Here is a 20,245-nt window from a genome sequence, read left to right on the forward strand (position 1 = left end):
GAATTGATTCTGTCAAAGGGAGCTCCTCATGTTATCAAAACAAACTGGCACAACTTTGCAAAAGTTACACTATGGTTTCTGGGAGAAAGGTATATAGCAAGCAGCACAAATTTTGCCATCTGCTGCTGTTTTGTGTTTACACCATTTATTTGCATTGTGACTACACTGCAAAGTCCAAGTTTTGGCTTTGGCACTGGCTGTGCCATTTACCCTGAGAGCCAGAGAATGGGACCTGACCCAGCTATGCTTGCTGGTAAAGGTATGCTTCAGACAGCCTCATAGACCATTACTGCTGATCACTGGGCAAAATAATCTCCGGTTTTGTTGTGTGAAACAAGTAATGGATGGGGATAAACTGTGAGGAACTTGGAAAGTGAACAGAATTAGCTTGTTTATTTTATATACTTACTAACGTGCATGTGTATATATTCACTGTACATGATGATTTACATGTATTTCCTTGTTTAGGAGTATCAGATGCCTGCGGAATATTATCCACTGGAATTTAATCACCACATTCATCCTGAGAAATGTGATGTGGTTTTTGCTTCAAATGATAGACCACAACATACATGAAAGCAATGAAGTAAGTGTTTGGAGGTTGTGTGTCTCTGTCATGCGCTTTGGGGTGGCTGGGATGCTGAATTAGCTCAAATAACTAATTTTAAATAATTAAAAAAATGCTAAATTTTCATTTATTTCCTCATTACTGAATATCAACTTTTTTAAAGTTATAGTCTGCCCCCAAAAAATCTTCTATCTTCGTTGACCATTGATACTTTCCAAATGTTTATTCTTCAAGACACAGTATAGTGCAAGACACTATATTTGGTGGTTCTCAAATATTTTTTATCAGTGCATCTTGCAGTGATTGCACTTGTGTGTGAAAAGTATTAGTTCCAGAGAACTTTACCTCTATGACCAGGGTACAGAAATACCTGAGATGGCTGTTCTGGCACTCAGTCAGCTTCTTTGCCTGATGACAGTGGGCACCTTGCTGTCTGGAGCCTGTGGGACTCTCAAGAATGAATGAATGAATGAATGAATGAATGAATAGATAAATAAATAAATAAATAAATAAATAAATAAATAAATAAGGAACAGGACCTGAAACAGCAGAATTTTTGCTCGTTTATATCTTTGTGCTTTTTTTTACAAAATTCCGTTTTTCTGCTAATGCCATCTTCACTATGCCAGACCTGCTGTTGAGGAGTGCTGTGAGATGGGTGGGCTGCATACAGCAGCATCTGCCTGTAAGAGGAGGCATCCTTCCGCCAGGGACATAACCTTTTCACTCCAGCTCCTGCTGCTTACTCTGCACTCTTTCTACTCCTTTTCTTGATCCCTTGTGGAGGACTAAGCCCTTGGCGACAGAGTTAGAACCAGTTCAAAGAACAGGGCAGGTCCACATAAAAGAAATGGTTTTGGAATTGATTAAAAATATCTACTCCAAAATAAAAATATTTGTGTTCAATTTTCTTGAGGAATAATTCTACTTTTCCTTGAGGCATCATTCTTTTTGATAGTCCCTTTAGAGATCTTTTTACTGTTCTTACTCCCATTGTAATATTCTTATAGTGGAGTACCCTCTTTTTAGGATTGTCCCTTGATAGTTATCTCCATAATAAAAAAACTGCCAGTGTGCTATGCACACATACATGAACACAACCTTCATATTCTTTCTTTTTTGGAAGGCAGGTGGCGTAAAGTGCCTATAAGAGCACAAGCTGGATCCATAGCTGATACCAGGCAATGTGGCTCTACTCTTGGAGGAACTGCTCCTTTAGAAATTGAAATCCACCCCAGGAGCCTGGATATCCGTTCATTGTAGTCAGCTGGGTACTTATTATCCCTGGTTAACTTTTCAAATGTCAAATTTGGCATCTGGACTTTAATCCCACATTTTGGAAAAAGGAATAGAAAAGCCATCAGTACCTAGATAAAAACAAAGCAGCCTCAGATTCTAAGTTTTTTGACACATCTGTATAACTGTATTATTATTCAAGTAGCTGCTCCTTTAAGATGTAGCTTATGTTAATTCATTGTTTGCTTCGTCTGTGCTTCTGACATTTTCAGGCTACAGAAGATGGTGGTATATCAGCTTTGTTGTTGATAGTTTTATGCTGCATTCTTTTCTCTCATGACAATATTGTAAACCTTAATGCAGATTTTTACAGTTATTTAGGAATAATCAGTTGTACTCAGACACTCAAATGCTTTTTAAAATGAGACCACAAAGTGCTAAAGAAAATATAAACTTGCAAATACAAGGATAGATCCTCACATGCCTCAGTTTTCCGTTACTCACCTTTTCTCTGTAAAACACTGCAGTCTTTTTTGGGAAAGTGCTTTTTATAAGCTTACTGATAATGTTAATGTTCTTACTGTGGTGTAAGGCAGAATCAAAACGGCACCTCCAAAATCAATGGGGGCAGCATAATTTACACTGGCTAATTGTATGATCTCTTCTGGGCTAATCAGCAAAGATTAAATAATGCAGTTACAGAAACATAAAGGACTCAACATGAAAAAAAATTTGCATGAAGTTATAGTACTGATGTTAATAAATCAAGGGGAAATGCTGAAGATGTCTAGAGCCTAATGGTGGATGCATGTGGGGACCAGGTATCCTCAGTCAAATAAATGAAATGGTATAAATTAATGAGTTCTGCTAATTGGGTTTATTATTCAATAATAATAAATCCACAGTTCCAAAGGGAAATGAGTTGCTCAAATTCATTTTGTTCTGGTTTCCTATGGAAACAATGCAGAGGGAGACCTCACCACCTTCATGTGTATTTGTCTCTACGTGTCCCAGTGCCATCACAACCCACTGGCCAATTTCACTCAGTTATGACAGAGGAACAACAGGCTCAGATATAATTAGTTTTTACATTTATTTTTTTTATGAAAATGGGCAGCTGTGGAGAGAAGAAAAATTGCATAAGTGTTACAGCCAAGGGAAAGAGTGGAACAAAAGTGTAGGCATTGTATTGGAGAATTTACATGAGACTGAGGCCACAGGGAAAGGTTTAATTCATGCTCATACCTTCTTAGAAAGCAAAATCAAATATGAGACTCAGTGCCTTAGGAAACCTGGTCTTACCAGTTAGTCAAAAGTGGAGTCAAAATATATATTTTTTTTATATTAGCAAAATATAGGAGAGAGGGGGATTGTATTTTTGTTTTGCTTTGTTCAGGCCAAAAAGAGAAAAAAAAAAAAAAAAGTGATTTGTAATTGGTTTAAACAAAATTTTGAAGACACAGTGGTTCATCTTCTGCTTTCTTGATTTGTTTTTAAATCCTATTTTAAGGATCAAGGCAAACTAAATTTCAAATCTTGATGAAATCACACAGAAATTAAAGTTTTAACATATCCAAAAGTTTGGTGTTTTGTTTGTTTGTTTGTTTTTGTTTTTGTTTTTGTTTTCTGTTTATTGCAGTTCAATAAACAGAAGTGATCACTTGTGAATGTGCTACCATTTTGTAAACGTGTTTCTTGTCCAATAAATTCTTAGTCCACAGAATTCTGCTGGGTTTCATAGTGCATCTGCTGCTCTGTTGACTGCCTAGAGATCATCAATACCTCATGCATATGAAGTCCAAAATGAAATTAACTGAGGTTCAAAGGTTTCAAATACTTTAGCAGAGTTAATTAAAAGGCTGGAGAATGGTAAGACCAAAAATGACATCAATGATACCAGCTAACATAGGTAATTAATGTCATGCTTCAGGGAATACACTGAATGCCTGCTTGGTCAGGAGGAAATTTTCCCAGACTTCTGCGTGTAGTGCTATGGAAATTACCATCAGCGGTTACTTCTGATTTATTGATGTGATGTTACCATCTGCCTCTCCATAGTTAATTGTCTATTCCACAGCTGTGGTCTCACTGCACAGCCATAGAAGCTTCCTTTACTGATACATTGAGGCCGACTAAAAATTCTTCTTGACGTTGTGGCAAAATTCAGAGGTGATACGTGCAGTGATGTGACTGACGGACTAAAGTACAAATGGCAGGAGTAGAGGGGATGAGGTAGTTGATAAAAGCATAGCTTTAACGTAAAATATCTTTTTTTAAAATGTTAGTGGTGCTCCTTCCCTTCAGTGGAAATGAAGCAAGACTGTGACATTAACTATTATCTTAGATTTTCTTCAAACTGCTCAGCAGGTGGGTTATACTGCCTAAAAGTTGCTTAGACTCTTATGTCATCTTTGGAAATTACCTTAGGCTACAGCTGTACCTCTCAGAAAGATCACCTACAGTCAGGTGGCACGTCGCCTTTTGTCTTCATTCCACACAAATGCTTCTTTAACTGCTTGCAGACTGCTGGTGTGGACATGCCTTAAGGCATGTTAACTTTCCAGACATGTTCAGATAGAGGGAATCCAGCATGTTGTAGTCAAAGCCAAGCCACAGCAGAAAGTCACGGACACAGCTGTGAGCTCCTGACAGCACCTAAGATATTTTGATTCCAAGTACCGAGTATAAATATACATTCTTTGACTTACTTTTATCATTGTTTTTTAAGGGAATAGCAAGAAAGAGTTTTTGAAGTGGTCTCACCATGGTTTTAAAATGTTCCTTTTTTTTTTTTTTTTTTTTCCAGCCCTGGTGTCGGTGTATTACCACTGTCTACAATTATTTTGTGGTGACCAACTTCTTCTGGATGTTTGTGGAAGGCTGCTACTTACATACAGCTATAGTGATGACCTACTCCACAGATAAGCTGCGGAAATGGGTCTTTCTCTTCATAGGATGGTGTAAGTGTCTTGTGCATTTATAATGGTGTTACATGGTGTAGTGGTGTAACATTTGGGTGCCAAAATGGACTGTGGTGGTTTTACTCAGCTGGGCAGCTGAGCTCCACCACAACAACTCTCATGTGGTCCTGCGTGGGCTCCTCTCCACCGGCTGCAGCTCCAGCCCGGGGCCTGCTCCTGCGGGGGCTCTCCATGGGCCGCAGCCTCCTCCAGGCCACATCCACCTGCTCCACCGGGGGCTCCTCCACGGGCTGCAGCGTGGAGATCTGCTCCATGTGGGACCCATGGGCTGCAGGGGGACAGCCTGCTCCACCAGGGGCTTCTCCCTTCACAGGCTGCAGGGGAACTTGTGCTGTGTGCCTGGAGCACCTCCTGCCCTCCTGCTGCACTCACCTTGGGAGTTGCAGGGCTGCTTCTCTCACATTTGACATTCCTCTCTCCCACTGCTGTTGCTCAGCAGTTTTTTCCCTTCCTTAAATCTGCTCTCCGAGAGGTGCAAACAACTTCACTTACTGACTTGGCTCTGGCCAGCAGTGAATCCCTTTGGAGCCAGCTGAAACTGGTCCTTATCTAATATGGGGCAGTTGCTGGATTCTTCTCACAGAGGTTACCCCTGCAGCCCCCCACTACCAAAACCTTGCCACGTAAACCCAATATGCTTAATGCCTGGCATTAAAGTGATAAAAACAACAGCAGCAAGAAAAAACTTGAAAAATCCTACTGTGGTGAAATCTGACATACCTAACTTTATACCTGAGAACAGGTATAGTTCTTCACTGTGGTGACAACATGAAGCTAATAGGCTACTGCTGGATTTATTTTTATCACTTAGATCTTCGGGTACCTGGTGTTAAAGTCGAAAAAAGAATTACCAAGCTCAGCATTTTGGGAACACAACAGTCCATACCATGTCCCTTTCACTTTGATCAGTAAAGCACTGATCACAGCCCCATATGCACTGCTGCTCCAGATGGCATGAAACAAAAAGACACAGTCCATGTCCTGTGGACCACTCAGTCTCAAGAGACAGAAAAAATACTTCTAAGTGAGGAGCTGATTGGAAGAAAAGCCTAATTATCTGCCAGTCCAGTCTTACAGCTGTTGTTTGAACTTCTGAAGGGTTTGTTCCTGGAAAACAGCCCTCAACAAAGGATCACATGTTGTCTTTGTACTATATTTATGGCTGCTCGAAGACAGAAATAGAGCTCATTACTCTGTTATCTCACCTCTACTGTGTGAGCCTGGGCCAGGGCAAGGGCTGCTCCTTCTCTCTAGGTGCATCAATATAGGTTGGTACATCAGTTCAGGCTGGGAGCCAACTGTCAGAGTAGCAGTCCTGCTGAAAAGGACCTTGGGGCTTATAGTGGATGCAGGCAGGTTATAAGCCAGCAGTGCCTTCCCATTGTGAAAAAAGTAAAAAAACACATTGGGCTACACTAGGAGTGTTGCCAGAAGACTGAGGGAAGTTACTAATTCTTTGTATTCAGCTTTGATAAAGCAGCTCTTGGAATACAGTGATCACTTTGGGGTCTGTTAGGTCAGAAAGGGTGTGGAAAAAATGGAAGTTATCCAGTAGAAGGTGGCCAATATGATCAGGGGTCTAGATGACATGAGCTATGAAGCGAGGCTGAAGGAACTGAATTTGTTAATCTAGTCAAGAGGAGGCAAAGGGAGCGAGGAGGGCCTATTAGATTCCAAGAAAAAATTGGTGTCTAATTAGAAAGATGATGGAGCCAAATTCTTCTTGGTAATAGCATATATTATAAAAAAGGGTAATGGCCGCAAACTGGGAGGTTCCAGTTGGGCATTAAGAAAAAAAAAATGCCAAAATGGTAATGCAACACTGCAACAAATGACTCAGAAAGGCTGTGGAATCTCTGACCTTGGAGATACTGGAAATTGAGCAAGATTAAGCCATGGTTGAGGTGGCTAGTGTTGTCAACAGTTCCTCTTTGAGCAGTAGATTGGACTGGGTGCCTTCATGGTTCCTTACCAAGCAACCTATCCATGACTTGAACTGAGCCTCAAGGGGTTTGGCAAGGCAAGCCCTGTGCAGGTAGCTTGTTTGGTGAATACAAAATAGGGAGCCAAGCAGAACTAGTGAATTTGGCAATTCTTTTCTGTTGAAAAAAAAAATGTGGAAAAGAAGTCACAAATATTGTCTTTTCTGAAAGTAGAATGGCACTGTGTTCAGAAATGCCTCTCATAATTGAGCAGAAGTAATTGAATTGCAGTTCTAACAGAAGAAACAGTCTTTAAAACAAAATATGTCAATCAGTCCAAAATCAAACGGGAAGAAAGGGGAGCTATAAGAAAAAGAAGAAAGAAAATGTAAGAAAACATGTATGTGGTGTATTTATTCATTTATTTATTTATTTATTTTAATATTTTTTCTTCTGTCACAAAACTAGAAAATCAGCTCCTCGTACAGCTCTCACAGACCCCCAACAGGTTTGGTCTATGGTATTTTCCTTCCCTATTCCCCCCCTCTGGGTCTCAGGATTGCCATGTGATGAATATACTTTTCCTCTCAGCCTTTTAGGTGCTTTCGAGCTCTGTTTTGGCTTCCCATACACTTGATCTTTTATCACCCTCATTCTCAGTTCCCTGGTCTTCCCTTCACCAGGAGAATTAAAATGTTATCCCAGGAGAAAGGATGTGGCTGCATTTTGTCTGTTCATCCCTAGCAAAGGCAGCATTAGATACCTGGCCAGGCTCACTCCTACAAGAGGGCTTAAGTAATGTTGCTTCCAGTGGGAAGGAAGCAGGTTCCAGTGAGGGTCACTGAATCTGGGCATTCACCTTGGAGTAACGTTGGTTTTAAAGGGATGTGAAACTGGAGGCTGGAATGAAGGATGGAGCTGGAGAAGCTTATTTTCTTGTTTGTTTTTTGGCTGAGGTGACAGGTTAAAGGGAAAAGGGAAATGGAGATGGAAATTCCTCCTCTTCCAATTTTGGCATCTGTCCAGACTGCCTGGGAAATGCATGTGCGAAAATGGTCATGTCTTCCCCCAGGAGATCCATGCAAAAAGGCCAGCTCCACTTACTCTTCCTCACCTCGAATATCCTTCTCCAGAAAAATGCTCATCCCCTTGAAACTGGCTGAACTCTGAAGGCCTAATACAAAACAAGCAAAACAAGGCTAAAGCTGCAGACATGAGACTCATATAACAATAGAATTAGAAAGCAGAGGACATGGCACTGCAGGGACATTAGGTGTACAGATACAACTCACCTAATGCAACAAGAGATCAAGAGTTTAAGAGATATCACGAGATTCTCATCATCCTGTTTCACAGGTTCAAGACTTAACTGAAAAAGTTGTTGAAGATGTTGAAAATTGGCTTCATTTAAAGAACCCAATAAATTTACAATCTTCTTGCAGCCAGGGAAATAAAAATCTAAACAATGCCCACCTCCAAATGCTGTCTATAAGGTTTTGCCATGTCAAAGGCAGGAAAATGAAAAGGGGACAGAATTGCCTATAAGCTAGCCAGAACTTTTCTGATCACATGCATAGAAAAATAGGTATATATGATACACACTGTTACACTTGTTAATAATTTTATTAACTTGTTTTATTAGTCCTAAGTTTTTTCTTGATGAGATTATTTCATTTAATACAAGGAGAGGTTTTAGCAATTGCAGTGTCTCAAGTATACCAAGATAGGACCACTTGTATTTTGAGTCTTCCAGTGCATTAAGAAAGACTCTTCTATCCTCATTACAAACCTCTATCTAAACAGAGATATATCTAATATTGTATCATCGATACATAAATGGATTAACTGATTTTTTTTTTTTGCTGTTGTTGCAGGTATTCCTTGCCCAATCATCATTGCCTGGGCCATTGGCAAATTATATTATGAAAATGAACAGTAAGTGATGTTAACATTTGTGTTTATGTGGCTCTCTAAATAAATTAGGAAATGGCTATAAGCTGAACTAGTAATTTAGAAATTAGGCTGATTGGAAAGAGAAAAGGTCATCTAAACCCAAATGACCTCAAATTTCAGAACACTATTTGAGTCAACTCCTGAAAGTATCAATATATTCCCAAATCTCCTTTGTCAAATTCTAAAGTTTTCATATGATATCTTTGTACATGATTTATAGTCAGATTAATCTCCTTCAATGGGAGTTCTGCTTGAATAAGACCTTGGTGAAAATTACAGTTGATTGCTAAAGGATTTAGCCTTCTGGGTGTGCAGAATTCAGTTTCAGCTTGCCAAGAGTTGTCTTACAGTTGGAATTTTTGCATTTCTGTTTCTGTCTCTTCCAAGTGGAAGCAGTAAGTGCATGAAATTGAAAAATATTGGAGATAAGCAGGCATCTGTGTTGTTTTGTTTTTTTTTCCCACAAACATTGATACTGGTCAGGTATAGTTCAGCTTGTACTTTGCAACTGGTGTTTGGATCAATGTGTACTGGCTGTTACAGCTCACTTCTCTAATCTTAAAAAATTCTTTCCTCCATGAATCTGGTATTCATATGACCACACTGTCTATCTCTCTCTCTGTCTGTAGCACATATGATTAAACGTAAGTATCTACCTCATAGGTGTCTGCATCTGCACTAATCTATGGTCTGTTATGATTAGTGGTGATCAATCAAAACAGTAAATGCAGTCTGGGGTGTATTTCATCTCATCTGGAAGAAGATGTTCGAAGCAGGTTGGATGAATTAAATTTACATGCACTATTTCTCTCTCCTGACTCTAGAGGAGATGGACAGGATTACTGGCTGAGTTATGGGCATCTACACTGTATGGGAGGAATTCTGTTATGCACTACTAAGTTCTTATTCTTTTCTCCCCACTAACTTTTGAACCCTTGACTAATCTTTTCTATAGCTTCAGTGGTGACTTTGAAGGTGATAATCTAATTCCCAGGAGTTGCACATAATGGCAGTCATCCAGACACCTTTCAACTGACAGAAATGTTTAGTGAGGCCCAATCCCAGCCTACAGCAATCACACAGGAGAATCCATGTTGTAGTTCCAAAATGGCAAATAAAAGTTTAACTGGAGCCTGTTTTTTGGGTGTCCAAGTCAAGCAGCCCTGGGAGGTAACCTCAGATGACCAGATTTCCCTAGTTTCCATGCTCACAAACATTTTTTTTCTGTGTGGGTGAAGGATTGCAACATTTTGTATCTGCTTCATGGTCAAGTTCCTTTCTTGAACAAGCAAGGGCAGCATGGCAGCTGTCTCATTGTGCTGAAGCTAGAACTTTCAACTATAGAACTAGTACCTTAAAACAGAGAGGCAAAATACCACATGCTTTAATAGCAGCAATGCTGATTAAACTTTCCTGTTCTGAGTGACTGAGTTGAACACTAAGGTTTGGACACATCATTTTTGAAGGACTGCTCATCACTCACAAAATAAATAAGGGCAAGCCCCTGATAATATGCCACAACATCTGCAATCGTACATGCAAGGCAGATGTATAGAGAAACTAGTGCATCACCTGTACCAGTTCCTCCTTTCAAGATCATCTCTATGCCTGCAACATGAATGTTAAAGAACCTCACTTTGATGTATCTTAGATATGAAGAAAGATATGACATGTTTATACAGCCATTATATAGGTCCTGCACAATATAGCATTACAAAAGAAAGAAGGATGAAAAATACTGTCAGCATGGCAAGAAAAACAAAGTGATTCTATTTCTATGAGAATGTTCTGTGGTATATAGGCTGCTCTTGTTGAGTCTCTAGGATCAACCTCTCTGCCTTGGATGGATTATGAAATGGAGCTTGAGTTTTTAAATTCATGTCATGGGCAAATTTTCACATACTAACGTACATCATTTGGCTAAAGGGCTTGCTGACAGGGGAGGTTGCAGGTTACTTTTGGTCGACCCAGACAACTAAACCTAATGTCTTGGGATGTTTTCACATTTATGCTGATGCTTGGCATGAAGTGAAACATTCGCACACATCTTCATTGTACAGCACAGCAGCTCCAAGCCTACTGTGTAAAATAGAAAGTCCTTTCGGCTTCTGCCCACTGTCATGTGGGGTGTAATGGCCTGGAGCCTTAGTGTTATCCTTGCTTAGTGTCAGCAGTGGGGCCAGGATTCATGTACTTCATCACCCTGCTTGAGAAACTGAGACTGGACACTTCCACAGTGCCATTCCTTTGATCTAACACACACCACATAGACAGACAGGCAGAGCTCCTGTAAATGAAGAGCTGGTAAGGGCATTAAGCTCTAAGGCAAGGGCTATTAAATGAACTCTGCTTTTCATGTTTGTAGTAATGGCATATGCAGGGGAGACTCAGTGAAGTAAATGAACTGAAGCAAAACTAGAAATGAATTGCTTGCTGAGGGCCTGTCAGTTATCATGAATATTCAGTCATCTTCTCAAGCATTAAAGCACATGATACTTCAGATAGCCTCTTCCTACTGCCTCCTGGTCTGAGGAAAGGGGCAGATTCTGTCAGACTAAAGCTGAGCAGTCAAACTAAAGCACTAAACATATGTGCGGTACATGTGCATTATGTGAGATTGTGTGTATTTAACTTAGGTATTGTCTCTTCTCCTCTCCAATTAGCCATTGGGAGAGTTTGGAATAAACTTTGTGACATTTACATAATCCTTTCCCTGTGCTTTGGATAATATAGAAATCATGCCTTTAACTTGAGTGCATAACTGTGTACAAATACAGACAGAGAGAAAAGTAATTCCCAGCTTCGAGAAATAATTGCTGCCAAGATAATTCATCATCTCTCATGCCAGGAGAGGCTGAAAGAGCTGGGACTCTTTATCCTGGAGGGGGAAGAGGGGTGTCACACCAATGTTTATAAATATCTGATAGCAGGGTGTGGAGAAGATAAAACCGGTGGTGCCCACTGACAGGACAAGATGCAAAGGCACAAATGGAAACACATGACTTGCCATCTGAACATAAGGAAACACTTTTTTTTCTTTTTTGTGAGGGTGGTTGAACATTGGAACAGATAGCCCAGGGAAGTCGTGGAGTCTTCATCCTTGTAGATACTCAAAAAAACAAATGAACATAGTTATCTGCAACTTGCTCCTGTTGGCTCTGCTTTGAGCAAGGGGTGTTGGACTAAACAATCCCCAGAGATCCCTGCCAACCTCAGCTGTTCTGTGAAACAGACTGACCATCCTGGCTAATGCTCCGTTTATCCTAACCTCTGGAGAAACTGTTTTACTCCCCTTGAACTAGCAAACAGGACACCAATGCAAAACCTGTGCTTGCCTACAACCTTCAAGACTGTTCAGATACTCCAGTGGGCAGCCCATAATTCAGAACTTCTTTATCTGAGTATGCATTTGAGCTATAACATAAATTGTTTGGAGGTTCATGCTATGTGTAGCTCATAGTAGCTTAAAGGCTCAAAGTAATGCACAAGAAGAATGTTAAGGAAATGCTTCAATGAGCTTTTTTTTTTTTTTTCCTTTTTTATACTTATTATAAGTATGAAGAAGTGTTTTGCATAGTGAGGCCAATATAATTGGTACTGTGGCAAACACCCTGTCTGGGATTTAACAGGTTTTTAGCAAAATCTGACAATGAGTCAGTAAAAAAAGGAAAACAAAACAAAACAAAATGATTAAGAGATATTATTGTAACAATTTCATTGGTGGACCACTGGTAAGGAGAAGAACATTAGTAAGGTCTAATTAACAATAATGATAAAACCAATGTTGTTTTTTGCTATATGAAGAACCATCACAGAACCGTGGAGAATATTAATTAGCGCTATCCAATAGAAGTGTGTTTATATATCTGAGTTTAATAAGAACTGTCTTCATAAATTTTCCTCTTCAATATTTACAGGGTGTTTGTTTATTCTTCCAAAGGTAAAGAAGAGAAGAAAAAAAAAAGAAAAAGAAAAAAAAAAGAGAGAGAGAGAGAGAAAAGTGGCTTTTACATGTAACACAAAGCTGAAATTAAATTCTGATGCACCAAGTAATTTTAAGTGTTTCAGATTTCTCTCTTTTGGTTATAAAGAGATGTGTAGTACAGATTTTACTGTGGAATAAGGGCTTATATTGGATTTAAAGTTAGAGTTAAGATGACAGGCAGAATGTTTGCAATATGCCAGCTAAGGTCGCAATTTGATCAGTTAGACTGTAAATATGAAATTCAGCTAATGAAATGTAGACATATGTAACGTCTATGGCACATATCTATCCTCTAACCTTACTCTCTTAATTTAATGGGCAGACTAGAAATGTTTAGACTGCAAAGTAACAGATCTGTTTTATAGCCTAAGTAGATGAGAATCATTCTAGAAAAGCTTTTTTATTATTATTTTTCGTCTACTAAATACAAAAGGAACCTGGATTAACAAGCTTGCATGTACATGTAGATGCCTGTGTTGTAGAAGTTTACCTTTGGCAACAACCTCCTTCCCTCAAATTTTGTGAAAGTGTGTGTATACATACGTGGTGCCTCACTCAATACAACTTTAGTCTGATACTGGGCTTCAGATAGTAAATATTAGTATTTTTTTCTTCAATATGATCTTACAGTTAAGCAATATTTTAATTCCAGAAAGCAGAGAGCAACCTTTGCCATTTAACCTCATTTGTGCTCTACAACCTCTCTTCCAAATTTTCTGCAGACTTCTTCTGGCTCACAAAACTCTGCCACATGTCTCAGTCCCTTATTGGTCCCGTTTGGATTCCTCTTCCAGCTTTCCAGAAATTCCTCTTCTAATGGCTCTTGGTTCTCAAAGTTTCAGGCAATCTCTAGTAGTTCTCTTGAAATGCCCTTCAAAAACATCTCTTAAATCTAGGTCTTGCAAGTTCTGGAGAGTTGCGTTTCCTGCCTTGGCATATCTTAGACATCATTTTTCTTCATATCATTCCATCTTTCTAATACAAAAAAAAAAAAAAAAAAAAAGAGGTTTCATTCTTTTAAAGCTGTTCTGGGGATTCTGGGGATTCAGGGATGATAAATAGACTATAGGAAGTATCTTATTCCAAGTCTTGCTCTCACTGCCAAATTTTGGAAAATTAGTTGCAAAATTATCAATTTACATTAATTTGTGGTCAGTGCACCAGGGAATAACAGATGTGTTTTCTATTTACAAAATATTCAAAGCCCTATGGTTCATTTGGACCTGAAAAAAATAAATCAAGGAAAGGCAAAAATTGTGTGATACTAAATTGTACTCCTAGAACCCTGGTGCATATCCCAATATTTCTGTACATTCAGGGCAATAAAAGCATTTTGCAAAGAGCAAATGCTCTTTCTATCTTTCTCTAAAACATAAGCAATGTGTTTTGAGGACATTATGTTATTGAAACTAATTCTAATTGAACCATAGCTTTCCTTATCTCATTTTATTTACCTTATCTACTTCTGATGTCCTGTCTTACAGATTGCAACCTCCTTGAGTCACCAAGTATTATTTCTTGAATTTTTGTAAAAGTGAAAATATGAAAATATTCATGGCCTTCTTAGCTCAGGAGCTGCCCTTGTTTTCATGTCTCCAGAAGCACTAGCCTTACCTTTAATGACAAAATGAACACAAAGGAGACATAATTTTTTGCTTTGTAGACTTGTTAGGTGGCATCCATAAAGGGAAAAAAACCCTCATACACTTGAACTGCAAAATCTGCTTCCTGTGGAACAAGATCTGGAGCTCCAATGACTTAAACCTTAAGGCATTATGGCATTATGACAGCAAAGTTGTCTCTGCTCGGTGGAACCAGTATTATGGATATATCTGTATATCATGGCTATATCTGTAATATTAAATTAGATGAGCCTGGAATCACTATTGGGGCTGGAGTCCAAATAGCATGGACTGATTCACATCCATATTACTAAACTCTCTTGGCCCCCAAATCAGGGCAGCTGCGGTCTGTTGGGAAGGTTCTCTAGTTCCTACTAACTCCAAATTTGTTCCCCAGGAATTGTTTGAGAGTTAGCTATTGTTTGGCCTGGGCCAAAGCTGTACAATATAATGGTGTAAATCACTGAGTCCAGGCATGACCTCTGCTTCTGATTAATTTACTGACAGAAATATAACTGATTTATGATTCCCTGTATGGGTCACTGTGAAAGCACGGGCTTTTGGAAACCAAAAGGGCCATCTGTACCATGGGGTGCATCAAGCACTGCACTGCCAGCCAGTTGAGGGAATGGATTGTCCCGCTCTGCTCTGTGCTGGTGCGGCCTCACCTCCAGTACTCTGTGCCGTTTTGGGCACCACAACATAAGAAGTACATAAAACTATTAAAGAGTGTCCAAAGGAGGTTTACAAAGATGGTGAAGGGTTTAGAGGGGAAGACGGGAGGAGCAGATGAGGTCCCTTGGCTTGTTCAGCCCAGAGCAGAGCAGGCTGAGGGGAGGCCTCATGGCGGCCTGCAGCTCCCTCACGAGGACCCGAGGGAATGGCATGGAGCTGGGACAGGGGAGGGTCAGGCTGGGGGTTAGGGAAAGGGTCTGCACCCAGAGGTGGTCGGGCAACCCCAGGGCAGTGGTCACAGCACCAAGTCTGCCAGAGTTCAAGAAGGATTTGGACAATGCTCTCAGACTCGTGGTTTGATTTTTGTGTGGTCCTGTGTGGAGCCAGGAGTTGGACTTGATGGTCCTTGGTTGTCCCTTCCAGCTCATGATATTCTATGGTTCTATGATTCTATGACTCATCTGTTGTATAACGAAGCAGGGAAAAAAACATTTGGAATTAGTAGAAGTGAGAGTCAAGCCAGCAGTCAGTAACACATGAAATATCGAGGCTCTCTGCTCATCTAAAGTCCCGTGGTTTACCTGTGCTTTCACTTAACCTAAGTTCATGCCCTTTTAGTAATATTGGATCAGGTATTTCCTAGCTTCAGATAATGTCTTTTTACTGTATGCTGGATTTGGTGGTCACCAGCTTGGTTCAAAGCCAATGGGTTGCACACCTTCATCCAGTACCTTATTTACCCATCATTTCCTTGCAACTTGAGACACATTTGCTGTAATAGCCCTTACTTTCTGGAATTGAAGGGTCTTTGGGCACTGCAGTAACAAATTTTTCTCCTTACAAAGAATATTTATTTCATCCCTTTTTCAGATGCAGCAGGTTACGTCTTCTGCATCCTCCTTATAGCAGGTTCTCACATTTCTTGGAAATAATTGAATAGTCAATAGCCAACTACAGGATGGGAACATGAATTGTCTGATGGGAGGAGAAAATGAGGCTCAGACCCGTGTCGAAACAAAAGGCGGCTTTGTAGCAGAAAACTCAATCACTTGCTGATTATGTACATAATTATACAACTTGGAGCATAAGGGAAAGTCTCTCCATCATGTCCTTGATATTACAACCTGTGTAGAAGAACTGCATTCCCCTTTATAAACATTTATCTCATTTCTTTTGTTTCTTACAGATGCTGGTTTGGAAAAGAACCAGGGAAATATATCGACTACATATATCAAGGGCCAGTGATTCTTGTTCTTCTGGTAAGGATTTATGTGGGTGGAAGGACACTGCCATCTTCCATTGAGGGATATTTTGATAGGCACCTGTGATGTTCCACTTCTACTTTCATATAAAATAAAACACAGAAAGGTCAAACATCTTCAGCTGCTCTCTGCAGTTGCCACAGTAGCTAACACTGCAAGTCAAAATTGCTGTGATCTGTTTTTGGTTGTTTCCTTGACCTCAGGCCATTCTTTTCTTCTCTTCTGTAATGCTGTTTGCCTTACTTTGTAAAATGTTTTGAGATGTAGGAAGGAAAAACGTTCAAAAACAGGAGGTGTGCTATAACATCTGCTTCTCCACTTGAGCTCTTGAGAACTAGGGCACTTCTTTCATCCATGTTTTTTTTAAAAATTTAATAATTGTTGTAAGGAATTGCATTTCATTGTATAGCCATCTACACCTTCTCCATTCCCATTATTGCCACGTATTTGTTCCTTAGCCTTCCTCTTTTTAACTTTCCTTCTCATTGCCGCCCACAGTTAACAAGCTGTTTATCTGTTTATCCAACACTCTGTCTTCTGTACCAGCCAACAGCAGGCAGAGAAAGAAGGAAGCTTTTTCATAAACTACTTGGAACCTTCAACTAAAATTCAGTGATGCTTTCCCAGAAAATAACGGGTGTGGATCAGCCAGATCAATGTTATTATAAAGGACAATGCTGGGAAAAAAAAAAAAAAAAAAAACAACGATCTTCTTCTTTCATCCCTTTGCAGTAAAAGCCAGCTAGGAAGGAGGCAGATGTCCTGACAGGGAATTCCCAGGGCTCACTGGAGTCTTTTTCACTTAGGGAACAAAGAGTGGGTATATATGTTGGAGTATGCTGCTCCAACCCCCATGGAGAAAGTGTAAATGCTTCAGAACAGGCAACCACTGTCAACTTTTTCAAGGCTAAGAAGCCTTGAGCTCTCACCTTGTCAGATCTGTGCTTTTCATGTGATTCACCAAGAAAACAACTTCTCTGTTACCTAGGAAGCCAGCGACTAATCTGAATATTTCCTAATCTAAGAAAAAAAAAGGTGAATTAGTCTTTGAATTAATTGTTAAGATGAGGCAAACAGATCATATTGTGTGTAGCTGAAAAGAGAAAAAAAAACGTAATAGGAGTCTGTTTTTATGTAAAAAAAAAAAATCTTTACGTTCTACGGAGAGAAATATATTCAGTGTGACACACAATATAATTGTGTGCTACCAAGAGAGCCATCCCAAAAGCACAAACAGCCTCACAGTGAATTAACTCACTGATATAGAGACTAACTCACATACAAATCCTATTTAGAGAGCACAAGTTAGCAAGTTTGCAGTACTCAAAGCATTTAGTTTTTACATCATAGCCTGGAGGTCAGCCCTGTGGATCTACCATAGCCCCTTTGCCTCTCTCTAGCAATCAAAAAGACCTTTAAAATTCTTTGATAGCATTTCTGACAGAGAGCATAGGTAGCTCAGAACCTGGAGAATAACTTTACTGTCCCCAGAATAACCCTTTCTACTTAAAGATAACAAAAAGAACTGAAAAATAGATGCACAGTTGGAGACTCTTCATGTACAGATCACTTTCTCTACCTGTAATTTACAGCAACCCTAAAAAAAAAAAAAACCTTTAAACCAAACCAAGACTTGAGCATACCCTAAATATATCACCCTGACCCAACCAACCTGACATATCAAACCTTTCCACATTGGCCTACACTGGAGCCCTAATTAAAGCACTAATGAGGTAACAACAGTAATTGCACTGTGGGGTGGAGAGCAGCTGGTACAATTTAGACAAATCACATGAGGGCAAGCCCTTTCTTCACTTTCCATATGATTACCCTTATTGGGGAGTATTGTTTGGTGAGGAAGAGAGCTCTAGGGAAATTTATTTTAAAAGGAGAATATGAAAACTCTTGGTTATAAAGAGATATGTTATAAAGAAAAGTTATAATACACCCTGATTGTCAGAATGTGCTTTTTTTTTTTTTTTTTTTTTTTTGACAACAGTTGAGTCTCATGCTTATAATTAAAAATGCATGGTTTTACAATGTCTTAAAGTAACTTGTCAGGCTCTTTTTATGATTGTTATGCAAGTTAAATCATATGTAATGAATCAAGAATCACTTTTTGTTATTGGAGTTACTGACCCTTTCAAGGGTCCTATGAAAAGTGCTGGATTAAAACCACTGAAATTTGATGTTTGCCATGTACCATGGCAACATCTGGATAGGCTGCACCGATGGGCTGAGGTCAACTGCATGAAGTTCAACAAGGCCAAGTGCCGGGTCCTGCACCTGGGGCGCAATAACCCCAAGCAGAGCTACAGGCTGGGAGAGGAATGGTTGGAGAGCTGCCAGGCAGAGAAGGACCTGGGAGTGATGGTGGATAGTCGGCTGAATATGAGCCAGCAGTGTGCTCAGGTGGCCAAGAAGGCCAACGGCATCCTGGCTTGTATCAGGAACAGTGTGACCAGCAGGGCTAGGGAGGTGATCGTCCCCCTGTACTCAGCTCTGGTGAGGCCGCACCTCGAGTACTGTGTTCAGTTTTGGGCCCCTCGCTACAAGAAGGACATGGAGGTGCTTGAGCGGGTGCAGAGAAGGGCGATGAAGCTGGTGAGGGGCCTGGAGAACAAGTCCTACGAGGAGCGGCTGAGGGAGCTGGGCTTGTTCAGCCTGGAGAAGAGGAGGCTCAGGGGTGACCTTATCGCTCTTTTTAGGTACCTCAAGGGAGGCTGTAGCGAGGTGGGGGTTGGCCTGTTCTCCCACGTGCCTGGTGACAGGACGAGGGGGAATGGGCTTAAGTTGAGCCAGGGGAGTTTTAGGTTAGATGTTAGGAAGAACTTCTTCACTGAAAGGGTTGTGAGGCACTGGAACAGGCTGCCCAGGGAAGTGGTGGAGTCACCGTCCCTGGAAGTCTTCAAAAGACATTTAGATGTAGAGCTTAGGGATATGGTTTAGTGGAGGGCTGTTAGCGTTAGGTCAGAGGTTGGACTCGATGACCTTGAGGTCTCTTCCAACCTAGAAAATTCTGTGATTCTGTGATTCTGTGAACATAGTCAAATATCTTACATCCAGCATGTCAGTATGCTTCTGCCTTAAAAAAGGTGGGGGCGAAGTGCTGAATCTAGCTGCTTGCTCTTCTCTTCCCTCTACTGAACAACAGCCATGGAAAATGGAGGGCTCAAAGGTATTTTGAAAACCATACAACTCTCTTTGACCTTTTTTGGTCACAGCAATGAGTTGAATCTGAACTAATGAATTAAAAATGTTGGATAAACTGAGCTTTGTGTCTTACCAAAGAACATGCAGGATGACTCTGGGGGAGAACCGGTGCACTGCTGGGATGATACAGAGATATGAATATTCCTAGAAGAAATGAATGTTATTTCCAAAATTGGACTCAGACTGGAAGTTACAAGTCTAAAAACTTCATTAAATTACCTGTCCACATGCAAGCACTCAGCCTGTGGCCATTAAAATTGGCTTTACCCACAAAGATAATTTTAACTAATGCAGAAAATTGTATTTTGGGTTTGTTGAGAGCCAAGTGCCCAGTGTACATCCAGCTGAGTTTTGGTTCTTTGTTAGACAAAGGTAGCATCTTTGTGTTCAAGAGGCATTACTATACCAGCCTGTGAAAATACGATTAGAGGGCTCTTGTTGGTAAATATTCTCTGTTACAGAGGGCTAAAAACTTTTGAAAGTTCTTGATCCTCTTTAAAATGTAGGATTTAATCTGTCAAAAATGATTTCTACTGGTTTTGATTTCTCATTTCTTTGCCTCTGTGCACTGGACTGCTGCAGACCAAGGCAGAATAATACCGAGATCATGCAAAAGTTTTGATCCCCCTGGGAAAAATGCAAGTTGTCTAAGAACAAAGCATTTCTCATGATGGAACCAGTACTCAAGTTCACCATTAAGCCATATTATTCTCTGTTATGTCTCAGGATGTGAGGATTTTGAATAATGCAGAAGACATTTGTTCTACTGCTTTCCTATTTATCTTTAGAAGAAGCTTGAACATTGACTTGCACTAAAAATGGGGAAAC

At 40.1% G+C, this 20,245-nt stretch overlaps 1 protein-coding gene across 3 annotated transcripts in view; it reads left to right on the forward strand.

Moving 5' to 3' along the window:
• The window catches only part of CRHR2 (corticotropin releasing hormone receptor 2), a gene marked incomplete at its 5' end in the record, with an annotated part of 157,536 nt that overhangs the window by 106,994 nt on the left and 30,297 nt on the right, over positions 1 to 20,245 (forward strand). For all 3 annotated transcript variants that reach the window (XM_084282309.1, XM_084282310.1, XM_084282311.1), the window contains 4 exons: positions 469 to 586; positions 4,611 to 4,764; positions 8,582 to 8,642; positions 16,129 to 16,201. In XM_084282309.1, coding sequence (XP_084138435.1) covers positions 469 to 586; positions 4,611 to 4,764; positions 8,582 to 8,642; positions 16,129 to 16,201 — 406 coding nt within the window. The remainder of the gene's footprint in view (positions 1 to 468; positions 587 to 4,610; positions 4,765 to 8,581; positions 8,643 to 16,128; positions 16,202 to 20,245) is intronic.

Source organism: Netta rufina (genome assembly GCF_964035555.1).
Source record: "Netta rufina genome assembly, chromosome: 2".
Taxonomy (NCBI): domain Eukaryota; kingdom Metazoa; phylum Chordata; class Aves; order Anseriformes; family Anatidae; genus Netta; species Netta rufina.